General features: G+C 45.6%; 1 protein-coding gene across 2 annotated transcripts in view; it reads right to left on the reverse strand.

Annotated features, from left to right (window-relative positions):
* The window catches only part of CALN1 (calneuron 1), a 332629-nt gene that overhangs the window by 11699 nt on the left and 306756 nt on the right, over positions 1-14174 (reverse strand). For both annotated transcript variants that reach the window (XM_074345982.1, XM_074345981.1), the window contains one exon: positions 7519-7675. In XM_074345982.1, the coding sequence (XP_074202083.1) occupies positions 7519-7675 (157 nt within the window). The remainder of the gene's footprint in view (positions 1-7518; positions 7676-14174) is intronic.

The following is a 14174-nucleotide window of genomic DNA, read 5'->3' on the forward strand; positions in this document are numbered from 1 at the left end:
GGGTCCTGTGGTAACTCTATGTTTAACTTTTTGAGGTACCTGTTCCATTTTAGATCTTACCAAACACTGAAAATGGCAAGAATATATCATGCTGCTGGCGATCTTTTCTATGTCTTTCTTCCCAGTAGATTTTGATCTCTCTTTCTACATAGTATTCGACACAGTAGGAGTCCAGAAAGTACAGGGGGATGAAATGTGAGTTAAGGGAGGTTGACACGGGCAGACATACAAGTGAGGTTTCCTGCTTTCTTGAAAGCTCGTTAGCGAGTCGGTACGCCAACAGACTCCTGGCTGCTGTGACAGGACCTGGGTTTGTCAGCTTTAGTGACAGACTGTTCCTTCCTCCTCTTATTTTAACAGAGACTCACAGTGCTCTGCTTGGGAAATGTCAGGCCATGGCTCTTGAATTCTCTCCTGGAGACAGGAGTATACATGGATTTTGCCACTGACCAACTGGGTGACCCTGGATAGAATGGGTTCATAATCCTTCTGGCTTCAGTCCTCAGAGGCAGTGGCTCCCAAAGAAGGCAAATCAGAATCATACCAGTTCTGATTAATTGCCCCAGCAGAGACCGAGGTCAGTGATGTTTCTGGCAGGGAGTTTGGAGCTCAGCAAATGTTAGAACAATATAAAACCCAGCTCAGGTGATTTTCACAATAATCCAGATCTACCAGGTCTGGGGGCTATTAGAGTTCTGTGATCTTCCAGGTCTAACATTATTGTATGAAATTGGATATTTCCATAGCCTAAAATGGAACTAATGAAGAGCTTGTGAAAGAGATTTTTCTACATATCAGTGATAACAAAAACATCCGGGCACCCATGTAAGAACTGGTGGGTGTGGCCTCTCAGGGAAGAGAGCTGTGTGTTTTATGATGTTTTTGTTAAGAGGAAGACGGGCCGCCTCTACCTGTATGGGTGTGAGCTGGTCCCTTCTCCACCATAAAACTGTTTCTAGATGTCTGACAGCTGTGACTGGACTTGAGGCTCCCACCAGGACCCTTGGTGTGGCGTGGCCAGCTGTTATTTTGACTTTTCCAGCCATCCTTCCCCCTGCTTGTAAGGAAATTCATCTTTCAGTTTGGGACTCTTGCCTCTCCACCTCGTGGAACTCTCAATCCAGGGCCTCACCTTTCCCACCGTAAGGAATCAGATTGACCAGGTGGCGCGGCAGCCCGTGCTCTTGGCTTGGTCCGGGGGTAGGCACGCGGGCCAAGCAGAGTCAGTTGGAGCCCCTTCTTGGAACAGAGAGAGCTGAATCTTGAGAGAAATTCAACCTTGGGAGAGAGAGCCTGACCAAGGATAAAGCCAACCGAGAGGAAAGGACAGAGAGAGTGAGAGAGAGAGAAAGGCGAGGGCAGGGAAAGAATGCTGCCTGAGCTCTTTGGGTCCAGGTCAGCCAGAGTTCATCCCTTTGGCCTCCCCTATTATTTGAGCCAATGCTTTTTAGTTTAAGGGGATTGAACTTCTATTACTTGAAACCAAAAGAATCTTGACCAATGCTTTCGGGAACTCCAATGTTGGCAAGGACTTGACTTTAGGAATTAATTTGTCAAGAGGATGGTTCAAACCCTGTACATTTGATCTCTGCCCCATCTTTCAAAGATGTGGGCAAAGATTCACACATGCTCCTCAATATCTCCAGGTAAAAATTACACTAAAAAGAGAGCTGGGACCGGGGACCGGCTAGTTTTATCTGTTTGTTTTGAGTACTTACTAATGTGTTAAGCATTGTACTAAATATTCTCCCATGTTACCCCATTTAATCCTCATAACAACCATAGGAAGTAGGTCATGATACGATTCCTATTTCACAGATGAAGAAAATTAGGCTCTTAGTATTTATTTATGAGCCTTACTCAAGTGACCTATACACGGTGAGGCAGGATTTTAAGTCAGACTCGTTCAGAGTTCAAAGCTGGAAATCTTAACCATCATGTCTATTTATCAAAGATAGCTCTCCTGGTCTCTATCTCATATCTCAGAATCTCCTCCATCCTCTCTCACGGCTCCTGAAAACTTTCCTACAGGTTTGTTGTGAAGGGTCTCCAACTAGAATAGGAAAATCCTTTTTAGGCTCAAGCCCCAACTTTCTTTGAAAACTGTCTCCTGTCCCAACACCAGCCTGGACCTCACTTACACTTTAACCTCCAACATCCACCCGAGGAGAACAGGTTTTATTTCAGGAAAAGTCACAGCACCAGGCAAGCTGGGAGCAGATGGTACAGATGACACATCACGCCCTTTTCAGTTGGATGGACATGAAATGCCCAAGGTGCATGGCCAGGTCTCTCCATCCAGGTGTGCATCTGACATCCCGACAGAAACACTGCGACTTCCGCAGGGGCATCTGGGCTGGAGACCTTGGACATGGCTTCAAAGTTCTTTCTGACCTTCCAAGGAGCCCAGAAATGTTTGAATCCAGGTATGGCCATAGTTGTCCCATCTTGGCATTGGACAGATGAAAACATACAGCTCAGGGGTTTTTAAAATAAGTTACCCAGGGTCCTATAGCTAGTCTACCCAGGGCAGGAAACAGAAGCCACACGTCTGCACAGTGATGCTTCGGGGGCCACTCGGTCGGGGTCACCCCCCTGACACGTGTTTCTCTCGTCCGTCACACTGAGGTGCTGAATGGCAGGGAGCAGCTCCGCTGTGTCTTTCACAGCAGCCGTTTACTCTCCAGTTGATGGGTTTTGCTTCATCTCCCTCTCCCGTGCATGTTGTCAGAATGTCTACGAGAACCCGACAGCTGGTGTTCCATTTAGGGACAGCACTTGGGGGATGTGTCTAGAAAGGGCTCGCACACAGATCTTGCTGCACTCAGCGTCCAAATAGAATATGATTTCATTGGCGATGGAAAGGAAAAGGAGCAAGGACGATGAAAATCTGTTCTGTGAAGAGTCTCTGAAATGCCAGAGCCCCAGGGAAATGACCCAAGGCCAGGCAGGAAGAGCCAGAACAGGGTTTGGTCAGGTGGACCCGGGTTCAGATCCTTACTCGCTATTTGACTTTGGGTAGATTACTCCACCTTGCTGAGCCTCAGTTTCCTCATCTGTCCCACAGGGGCCACAGAACTGACCCCTCAGGCTGTGCCAACAGGTCAGCCCCACGTATTAACACAGGACCGGCGCTCGGCAGGCTTGACGGATGGCTCTCCCTCCATCCCTCCCCGCCTGGACTCAGTACGCACTGAGCAGGGATCCTGCTGGAAGCCAGCACTACCGAACTGAACACGGAACAACCGATCATAAGAACACTTAATAAGAATCGGGTGATAGGGCAAATGGATGATTCAGCCACAAGACCGCTCCGTATAGGTCAGCGACTGGAACCAAATGATAAAATATGAAACTTGTCTCTCAGTGTCACCGAGCTTCTGTTCTCCAAAACCAAAGTATCTGGTGGTTACGGATGGTCGAACCAAGACATCTTACAACTCTCCTATTTAGCACGGCGGGGAGTGGGTGCCGTGTGTGGTCACACCGCCTTATTGCTAACTCATTTTGGCAGGTGCTGACCTACTTATTTCCCCAAATAATTAGAACACAAATATTTACCACGCATCAGTACATCAGGCATCATTTATCTTAGTAAAGGAGATCAAAACTGTCTGAGGGGTTGGGAGAGTCTGGAAGTCCTACTTTTAGCCAAATATTCTAATTATTTTGGGGATGTATAGACTACCGGCTAGTGGATGATGCCAGAGGGCCCCTGCGTTCAGTGGGGTCAGGTGACCTCTTGCCGGGAGCACCCAGCACAGGGGGTGACACCCAGTCAAGTGCCCGACACAGTCTGATGACTTCCTACCTGGAAACCAGGCTGTGAAGGAAGGAAAGTCCCTGTCAGAGCCCCTGAGTTAGATTCTTCTATTCTTTCAGCTGCTTTCGAAGGGGTGTCTGCAGACACTTTCTTTTGGTGCTTTAGGAAAATGGGTTCTACACGTAGTGTGAGCTCTGGGTTCAGGGTTTCCTGAAGAAGCCAGGGAAACTTCCCTTATATGTAACTTGTAATTTCATCCTGTCTCCTCTTGCCCTTTCCTTGGGAGAAGACGGGAAAAAGCAATGCTCACCTAAGGTCACAGAGCCCCACCTACCACACAGATAAGGCACGCTGGACTGTGTGAGGGGCTCCGTGTGTGTGTGTGTGTGTGTGTGTTGATCTAAAAATCAAAAATCAAGGCAAAACAAAAACTAAAAAGAAGACAAAAAAAACCCAAAGCTCTCCCATCAGGGGCACCACACCCTTTGCACTGTTCTTTTTTCCTTCTCTGTTCTTTTTCCTTCCGTTCATGTGGAAGCAATAATCAATACTTCCTGACCGAATGGACGGAATCTGAACACCTGTGTGAGAGCAGCAGACCCAAGTCTTACAAAAGTGAAAAACACCATCACTGACATAAAATGATGCTGACGGCACCTGGAAGCCCTCCGGGTAATTTCTAGCTGCCTCTAAGGACTCACACAGGATGCCCCCCGCTGCGTTACCCAGCCCCTCTCCCACTCCAGAATCGCAGCCCAGAAGCTCCGACTTTGCTGAGCTCAAAGCCACGTGACGTGGTCTTCTTTAAATCTGACTCTGCTACAAAATGCCTATTTCGTTGTCTGTCTCCTCCTTCCTTGCTCAGAGACACATGTGCCCTTTCACCTTTCTAAGGCAAAGTCTTTCTGCATCTTTAGGTTTTTTATTGCTCGTCGATTCCCTCCTCTGACACCAAATAGAGCGGGATTTCCAAGCCCCACGGGTCACCTGGCTCTGTGCGCGAGCTAGTCAGCATGGGCGCGTATGTGCTGCAGCAGAGCTCCAAGGAGGGCAGAGGAAGAGCTTCCTGAGCGGGGGTGGGGAGCAGGAGTGCAGGGGGCTGAGCGGGGCTCTGGAGTCGGGGGGAACATCCCACGTGGCTCCCTGCCCTCTCATCCGTCATTTGGGGTTGCGGAGAAGAAAAGAGTTCCACTGCTAAAGAGAGAAAGAAAGGAGATCACCTTGTCCCTTTAGAGTTAGGTGCCGGATTTATCAGGACGTGGGATGGTGGCAGCTGGCAGGTGGGAGGGGGATTCTGAGATGTCAGTGGCGGAGGGGCCGAAGGGGCTGGACAGGGCGGGTGTGCAGCCTGGGCCAAGGGCCAGAGCAGACGGGAAGCAGTCGACCACTCGGGGACAGGGAGACCCAAAGAACTGGAGGTTGAGAAGATTTAGGAAGCGCAAGCCGTGCACCTGTGAGGTGAGACTGTGGGGTAAGCAGGGCGAGGCTCAAACTGCCAGCAGGTCCCTGCTTGTGGGCAGCAGGCATGGGGGAGAGACGGAGGGGAGGAGGCCGTGGTCACCACAAGGTCTCTTGGTCCCAGGGCACCAGGGCGAATTCTGTGCCTGTGCATCCCTCTCTTCCCAGACACCTGTGCCCAAAGTACCATCAGGGAGGCCCTTTCCTGAATCTGGAGACAGCTGCAGGCTTTAAATACATGCACTGGTGACTCTGCTCATAGCTGAGATTGGAAAGATCTCACATCTCAACACAAACCAGTGAGCCTGTGTTTGCAGCCAAAAAGCGCCGGCATATTTTAAAAGCCCTCTCAGACATAAAAATTCGTAAAAAGGATTATGTAATCCAAGTCAAAGAGGTCATTCAAGAAAGCAATGTGCTAATTACAAGTAATGTTTCTTTTATTAAATAAGATGCTGGATTGTGAAGCATTTAGCACAGCGCTTGGCCCTGATGGAGGGCCCGCAAATGGTAGCCGTGGCCAGTGCTGTGCCGACTAGTCATTAAGACAGACCGGGAAGACTTCTCCTTGAAACCCCTTTGTCAGCTATTTATTTCATTAATATATAAGCTTTTGAGTCATAAAAAGACAGAGCTTAGAGGTCCTGTTACTCTCCAGTGCAGGCTGACCTTTCTCAAATTATTAAGACTTGTGATGTTTCTCTGAACAAAACACCAATCCATAAACAAAGGCTCTTACCGAAAATGTAAGGCCCAGACTCTTCCCGCCCATTTCAAGAGCGTGGCTGACAGCAGGGGGGCTAGAGCCCCAAACACGTCTACTGTTTGAGCACAGAGTCTGCCAGCTGAGAACAAGAGAGAATGGGGAGGCCAGGCCTGCTGTTTTCCCAAATTTTAGTCCAATCCCTGCCCTCCTCACCCCTACTGGTCCTCCCAATCCCCTGCCTGCCTGGCTGTCAATGGCATTGGCTGTGATCCCCCTGCCCTTGTGTGGTCTCTGTGGCTGCGACTCCAAATACAGTCATTGATGCTATGGCCCAGGTCCCAAGTAGGGAGACCAAGTCACCTTCTGGACCACAAATGAGTTTTGTTCGCCATACACAGCACTTTTGAAGATTTTCAGTGTGGACGCCTTTACAAGGAGGCCTTGCTGTCAAGTTTACCTCAATCCTCCCTACGCCCTATTTCCCTGACTTGAGTTAATTTTGTCACCTCGCCTAGAAGCCATCACCTGTCCCCTGTAGCGGTTTCGCCCGGACAGGGCCTGGAGGAGCCCGGGTCTGGATGTGCTGCTGTGGCCACCAAACTAGCTCCGCCCATGTCATCTGCCTGTCATGAGGCTCGGCAGGCCCTAACACAGCAGCTCCGAGACCAGGGAACCAAATTCCATTCTGGCGTCTGTGTAACCGCTGACCGTCTGTACCTACTGACCTGTTTAAATGTTCAGAAAAAAAAGTAGAAAAAAAAATAGTTGACCTTTTTAAGAAGTCTCAACCTTCAATAAGTTTAAAAAAATTGCTGGTAGCCTGCTATAATGTTTTTAAAATTTTTAAAAAAATTCTGTACATCAGAGCTGTTCCAGAAGCTCGGATTTTGAAACGTGGAAAGAGGGATTAAATTATTTAGCTTCCCTGGAACTCTCTACTGATTAGGGGGAAGGTTGTCTGGTTTTATTTTTTCCTTAAGTTTTCTTTCGTGAGCCCAAGAAAAATGACCTCTCCTGGGTCTCTTTTTTGGCCTCAGAAGATTCTTATTTCTTCTGTAACTACTTGGTTGAGTTCATGAGAGTTTTTTCATGAGCAGGCCGTTTTTTCTTTTTTTTTTTTCCGTCCCGTGTGTTCAGAGAGCATAGCATAGAAGTAATCCATTTCTAAGGACCTTGTGAAGTAGGTGCAGTTATCCTGCTGTGTAGAGGTGTGGAGACACACTCAGAGAAACTACACCCCTTGTCCAAGGTCACACAGTAGCCACTGGACTTGATCCAGGTTTGTGGGCAGCTGAAACAGTCTTCAGGCACCACCCCACGCAGCCCCCACTAAATAAAGGCCAATATCACAGAGCCACACGTCAAATCACAGACCTTGGAGTCACAAGGAAGGGTCAATGGAGGTCTTGCAAAAATGCAGAGTTTGGGGAAAGAAATAGGAAGAAAAAAAAAAAGAGAAATGTACTGCATCTTTGCAACAAGGATCCTTTAACCTCAGTCCTCGATGTGTGGCTTCCGTCCAAGGCCCCTTCAGCCCAGGAGACTGTAAACACGTTTTCAAACAGAGGACATGGAGGCGCTGGGTACCTACCGCCCTCGAACTCCGTCTGGCAGTTCCCCGCAGTCTCGTTCAGGCTCTCTTCCTCATTGACAATGATGTTCTCGATGTCCTTCATCGTCAAGTGGTCCCGGAAGGCGTGATAGAGGACGTGCTTCAGCTCCTCCAGGGTTATCCTCTGCATGTCGAACTGGGGAGAGAGAGAGGCATGAGAGCGTCTGGGGCACGTGGTGGGGGGAACTCAGCGTGGGGCGTGACCAGCAAGCCCAAACCCTCCTCTATGGAAACACGTCCCTGCTTTTCAAGACATCAGATGAGCAGTTTTCCACCATGTTCAGCTCCAAGCATACTTGTGAACCTGCAGGGACTTACTGGAAATTGAGCGAGAGCAACTTTTCCCCTTCAGTTGAGATTCTTGGAGGGAAAAAAAAAAATTGCCACCTGCTAGTTTGGTTTCTCACTCACCCAGCCATCTGCTCCCACACCTCCACACCTCATGTACTTTGGAGCGGTGTCGCACCCCAGACAATGCAAATGTCTCTAGAAAGTTTTAAATCTTCCAAGAAGCCAGCAATTCTCATCTGGCTCTAAGTGTGCACCTTGTTCGAACAAGACAAAACGCGCGCTCAGAGCCGTGTTTATGAGGAAGAGCAGCTGAAGACAAGGTGGAGCGTTTCCAGTTGTGCTCTCCCCCTGCGAGTGAGAGGATATATTTTTTCCACAATTTCTATCAGATTTGGTCATATCACTTTCTTGGCCAATGAGTAGAAGTCACAGAGGCCACATCCAATTAAAAGCTTTAGAGGGGAGGGTATAGCTCAAGCAGCAGAGCACATGCTTAGCATGTATGAGGTCTTGGGTTCAAGCCCCAGAACCTCCTCTACAAAAATCAATAGATAAACCTAATTACCTACCCCTACCAACATACGCACATAGCACTTTAAGAGCCATTGTCTGGTTCTATCCTGCATCCTTTTCCCTCTGCTGTGATGCAATGAGAAATGCTAACTCACCCTCCAGAGAGGCTTTCCCTTCTGTCTGGGGTCCCAGAATGAGGCTCTAGTGGAGAAGATCTCCCATAAAGGAAAAGTCACATGAGTAACAAATGCCCTTTCTTGTTATTAGCCTCAGAGATGTTGGGCTTCCTTGCTGCCGTAATATAACTCGATTTAAGTCAACAACACAGAAATCAGGACATAAAAATGAAAAGCTACCATAACAAAATTCTAAAATGTGGTGTATGGGTTCCAGGGCCAGGCAGCGGGAAATAAGAAAACCGTTATTGGAGGCTGGACAGACAACAATCCATGTCATGCAGCAGCGAAACAGTTGATAAAACTGTTGCCTGTTATTGCTCGGAGGGTAGATACATACTGAATGAGTTTGTGGCTTTTGGTAAAAAGCTGGAGACACAGAATGCTCTGGTTGTTAACTGGTTGTATCTGACAGGATGCTGCAGTAGAGGGATGAGCTCAGGATGAAATAAATCAGACAGAGAAAGGCAAATTCTGTATGGTCTCACTTAACCGTGTGGTCTGAAATACCAACCAACCAACCCCGTGCTCTTAGATCCAGAGAACAGGTTGGTGGTTGCCAGGTGGTTTGTTTTTGGTTTTTGGTTTTTGGTTTTTTTGGATGAAGTAGAAAAGGCAGCTTTATTTATTTGCCAGGGGGTGAGGAGTGGTGAAATGGGTGAAGGGGATCAAAAGGTTATATATAAACTTTCAGTTATAAAATAAATACAGACTGGAGATGTAATATCCAGCATGGTGACTATGGTTAATAATACTGTATTATATATTTGAAAGTTACTAACAGTAAATCTTTATTGAGTTTTTTTTTTGAGGAGGGTAGTTAGGTTTTGATTTATATATTTATTTTTTAATGGAGGTACTGGAGAATTGAACCCAGGACCTTGTGCATGCTAAGCACGTGCTCTACCAGTGAGCTACACCCTCCCCACAAAGAGAGTAGATCTTAAACATTCTCATCACACGCACACAAACTATGTGTGGTGATGGGTGTTGACTAGACTTCTTGTGCTGATCATTTCACAATATATACAAATACCAAATCACTATCTTATACACGTGAAACTGATGGAAAGCTATATGTTAATTATAGCTCAATCTGGAAAAAAAAAAAAGAGTGAAAAAAAGAGATGGACTCAGGAAAGAATCAGTTGGTTTGCAAGCCAGGGATAGAAACAAACCCAAAATTCCTGGTCTTACAGGATTGAAAGAAGCAATTGTTTCTTATCTCCAACTAGGAAGAGATAAAGTTGAGAAATGCTATAAATAACAATCCAACTGTATTAAATTAAAGTCTCCCTTGTTGAAACCTCTGAATGCATTAGGTGGCTCTCCCAAGAAGCTGATCATTAAGTTGAGAGAATGTCTCAAAAATAACCGTGGACGTGGCTATTAGCAGAAACCAACTGAAGTCAAATTGATTTTTAAAATGACTAAGTTTTTGAGATAGCTGTACTGGCCAAGAGCCAACAGCCTCAGACGAAAAGACTCTATGACTATTGGAAACTTGCCACAATCTTTGGGCTCCCAACCTTCTATGGGCACAAGTCATTTTGAGGATAAGCTACAAAGAGAACAAAGGAAAAGGATGGATCTCCTGGATAGTGGGGAAATCACGCAAAGAAATAAAGAGCAACTTCCAGGAAGCAGAACTAGGGTCTAATCAAGGAACATTCCTCACCCCGGGTTCCACTCAACAGGATCTCAGAATCACATTGCGTCTGTGACTGCTCTGTGTCTTCCACTGTTTGCTTTCTGGATGGGAATGTTTTGGTGGTCAGCCTGACCCTGTTCCACTGCCATATATTGAGTATGTGTATGGGGGGAGTGGGGTGGGGGTGGGGGGTGTGATTTGTCTTTTTAGTTCCTATATCTCCAGATCAAGAGAAGTCACACCCAGAACTGAAGGATATCTTGTGATTCTAGACCTTGAGTCTTGAGTTGTCATTGGATGGGACTTCTGGGTGTCTCCCTTGAGGAGGAGACGAGTATATTTTGTGGGTGAAGGGAGGGAAATAAATATTTATGAGCAAGAGCCTGGGCTGTAACAGGTTATGTTATTTCCAATGGTTTCTTTTGCCTTCCTGTGAGAGGATTGTATCTCCCTGCCCACTGGCACCAGGTTTTGGCCAATTAAACAAGAGCGAAAGTGACACATGAAAGTGTTGGAACGTCCAAGAGGAGTCTCAGAGCCCTCGTGTGTTCTGACAGTTCTCTTTTTCTTCTGCACAGAAACACAGCAAATAGGGGCTGTTTTCCTTCATCCTGGGTCCCGGAATGAATGCAACGTGGAGCTAACCCACAAAGGACATGTAATTTGAGTGAGAAATAAGCCCTTGTTGTTAGCCACTGAGACTTCGCGATTTCTGCAGTATGACTGACTCAGTACAGAAATCAATGCTTTACGTTAGTCTGGATCATGATGAAAGGGAGTTTTAGACATTTTTTTCTTTCTCCCTGGATTCTTTGTAAAGCAATTCCTACCTTGCTTTAAATATGCCCCTTGCTCTGACGGATTAAATCGGGTTACTGGAACTTGCTGGAAATCTAAATGACTCAAGCTCAAAGCCATTTATATGAGTAAGAACAACCAAAGTGGTGTGTGTAAAGTGAGTTTGTTTTCTGCATCACAGTTTAACTGACTGTGGAAGTGGATCCTGAGATACACTGAGGGCTGACCCATGACATAATCTCCCTTTAGATTTGATAGGAGACAAGGTGGTGGTTAGCCTGGGGCTGGGAAAAGCCTGGCAAAATGCACGGTGGGGGTGATGGACTTCGCAGATGAGAAAGTGGGGACCCCTCTGCCACAGTCAGAGGTGAAGAGCGACAACACCAGAGAGACTCCGAGAAAATGAGTAACCATTTCCTGGAAGACCAAATGAAGGACTGGTGTGCCTGGAAAAACTCTCACCAGCTGAGAATTTGCTGAAATTCAGAAATTAGGTGGAAAAAATTGGCAGGAGCTGTAAGAAGAGAAAGAAAGATGGAGATTCCGGAAATCTATCTTTTTCCTTTTATTTGGCTCTCTGGGTCATGTTCTAATATTAGGAGATGAATACTAGAGCAAAATTAGTTAAGTAGAATTCCATGTTTTCTGTATTGTCAGTATAGATCTGTCTTTTACAAGTTTGAAAGAAATCACTACAAAACAATGTGGGCACAGTGCCAACAAGTATTTCTTCCATGATCATCAATCTATTTCACTTTTTAACTTTTCTGGCGTCAGTTTTGGAATCATGTACTTTTTCAGAAAACCAGCCAAAAGATTGTCATTATTGTCAACGTGTAACTCTGCACAACAGCACCACAATTTTCAGTTTTTCTCAATACTTCTTATATCCCATTTTGGATCTTTAACCCTATTTATTTTTCTTCTAGATTTGATTTTTGTTGTTTTATTCTGTTTTCAGTGGACCTTAGTTAAAGAATGTAGCCTGTACATCCATTATTTTTTAGGAACCTGAGGAGATTTTCATGAAGTTAAAATCTCTATAAAGCCAATCACACAAATACAGTTATCCTTAGTAATTACATGATGCAGCCTTATAATTATCACCTGTATCTTACAGAACCTCATCTTTGGGGACTACTTGATTGGCCAAAGACCAGGACTAACATATTGCAGTCTGTGGAAAAGAACTGCATCTCCATAAACTGTTCTTTCAGTCCTAATTTTTTTTTTTTTCAGTGAGGCTCTTCTCTAGTGCAAAAAGATTGATACCCTAATTCAATGAATGGTCAGCTGATTCCACGCCAGACACTGTGATGGGGAGAATGGTGAGCAAGATGTTGATCCTGCTCTCAAAAGACAAGCAAATGAGCATTTAAAAAAAAAATGGGGGGGGGGAGGAGGTAATTAGATTTACTTACTTATTTATTTTAATGGAGGCACTGCGGATTGAACCCAGGACCTGGTGCATGCTGAGCATGCCCTCTACCACTTGAGCTATACCCTCACCTCCTACAAATGAGTGGTTTTAATCCAGTGTGATAACTCACTGTGACAAGGGCAGCACAGGATGGCTTGGAAACCCCTGGGGAACGTAAAAGCTCACAGGTCCATCACATGGCCATTTGTGGCGTTCTTCCGGGGACTTGGAGCAGGAGAAGGTGGTAGGGGATGAGGTGAGAGCTGTGGGTGGGGTGCTAAGCAGTAAAGGCCCAGATGCCGTGGTGAGGAGCTTGGCTGTCACTGTTGTTCTCGCTTTTAATTGAAGTATAGTTGATTGACAGTGTTGTGTTAGTGCCAGGTGTGCAGCAAAGTGTCTCACTTATACATATACATATACATATATATTCTTTTTTCAGATTCTTTTTCATTATTGGTTATTAGAAGATATTGAATATAGTTCCCTGTGCTATACAGTAGGTCCTTGTTGTTTATTTTATACATAGTAATGTGTATCTGTTAATCCCAAACTCCTAATTTATCCTCTCCCCTTTTCCCCCTTTGGTAACCATAACTTTGTTTTCTATGCCTGTGAGTCTGTTTCTGTTTTGTACATAAGTTCATTTGTGTCATTTTTTTTTTAGATTCCATATATAAATGATATCATATGGTATTTGTCTTCCTCTGTCTGACTTGCTTCACTTAGTATCATCATCTCTGGTTGTTTTTTGTTTTTACTTTTTTTCTTGTGGTGAAATATATATAACATTTACCATTTTATCCATTTTTTAATGTGCAGTTCAGAGGCATTAATACATTCACACTGCTGTGCAACCATCACCACCACCCATCTCCAGAACTTTTTTTTTCGTCTTGCTCACCTGAAGCTCCTTACCCATCAAACACTATCTCCCCAACCGTCCTTCTCTGCCCCCGGCCCCCGGCCCCCACCACAGTCACACATGAATTTGATCCATGTGCACAGATGCCTCTGTGTTTGGGGTCTCACCCTACGTATCTTGCCACTGACTTGGATCCTTTAATAGCCTTGTAATAAACTGTAAATCTAGTAAGTAAACTGGCTTCCTGAGTTCTGGGAGCTGCTCGAGCAAATTAATAGAACCCAAGGGAGGGGGGCGTGGGAACCTGAGAATGACAGCCGAGTTAGAAGCACAGGGGACAACCTGCACTTGTGACTAGTCACCGACGTGGTGGGTGGGGTGGACAACCTGTGGGACTGAGCCCCTAAGTTCTGGGATCCATGCTGTCTCTGGGAAGGTAGTGTCAGAACTGAGCTGAACTGGAGGACGCCCAGCTGGTGATGGAGAATTGCTTGGCGGTGTGGGGGAAAACCACACATTCGGCATGGGTGCAGCACCACTGCAGTGTGCCTTGTTATCAACCCCCTCATTAAAAAATATTTAAATTCAATGTGCTTATTTTTAAAACAACAGCAGACACACAGACATAGAAAACAGACTATGGTTACCAAAGGGGAAAGTGGGGGGAAGGATAAATTAGGAGTTTGGGATTAACAGATACAAACTACTATATAAAAATTAGACAAATTACAAAGTCTTACTATAGAGCACAGGGAACTATATTCAGTATCTTGTAATAACCTACAATGAAGAAGAATATGAAAAGGAATATAAATATATTATGTAACTGAATCACGAGGCTGTGCACCAGAAACTAACACAACATTGTCAATCAACTATACTTCGATCAAAACAAACAACAAAACTCAAGTGCTTTCTGTTTGA

The sequence above is a fragment of the Camelus bactrianus genome, chromosome 18, assembly GCF_048773025.1.
Source record: "Camelus bactrianus isolate YW-2024 breed Bactrian camel chromosome 18, ASM4877302v1, whole genome shotgun sequence".
In the NCBI taxonomy this organism is placed as follows: Eukaryota; Metazoa; Chordata; class Mammalia; order Artiodactyla; family Camelidae; genus Camelus; species Camelus bactrianus.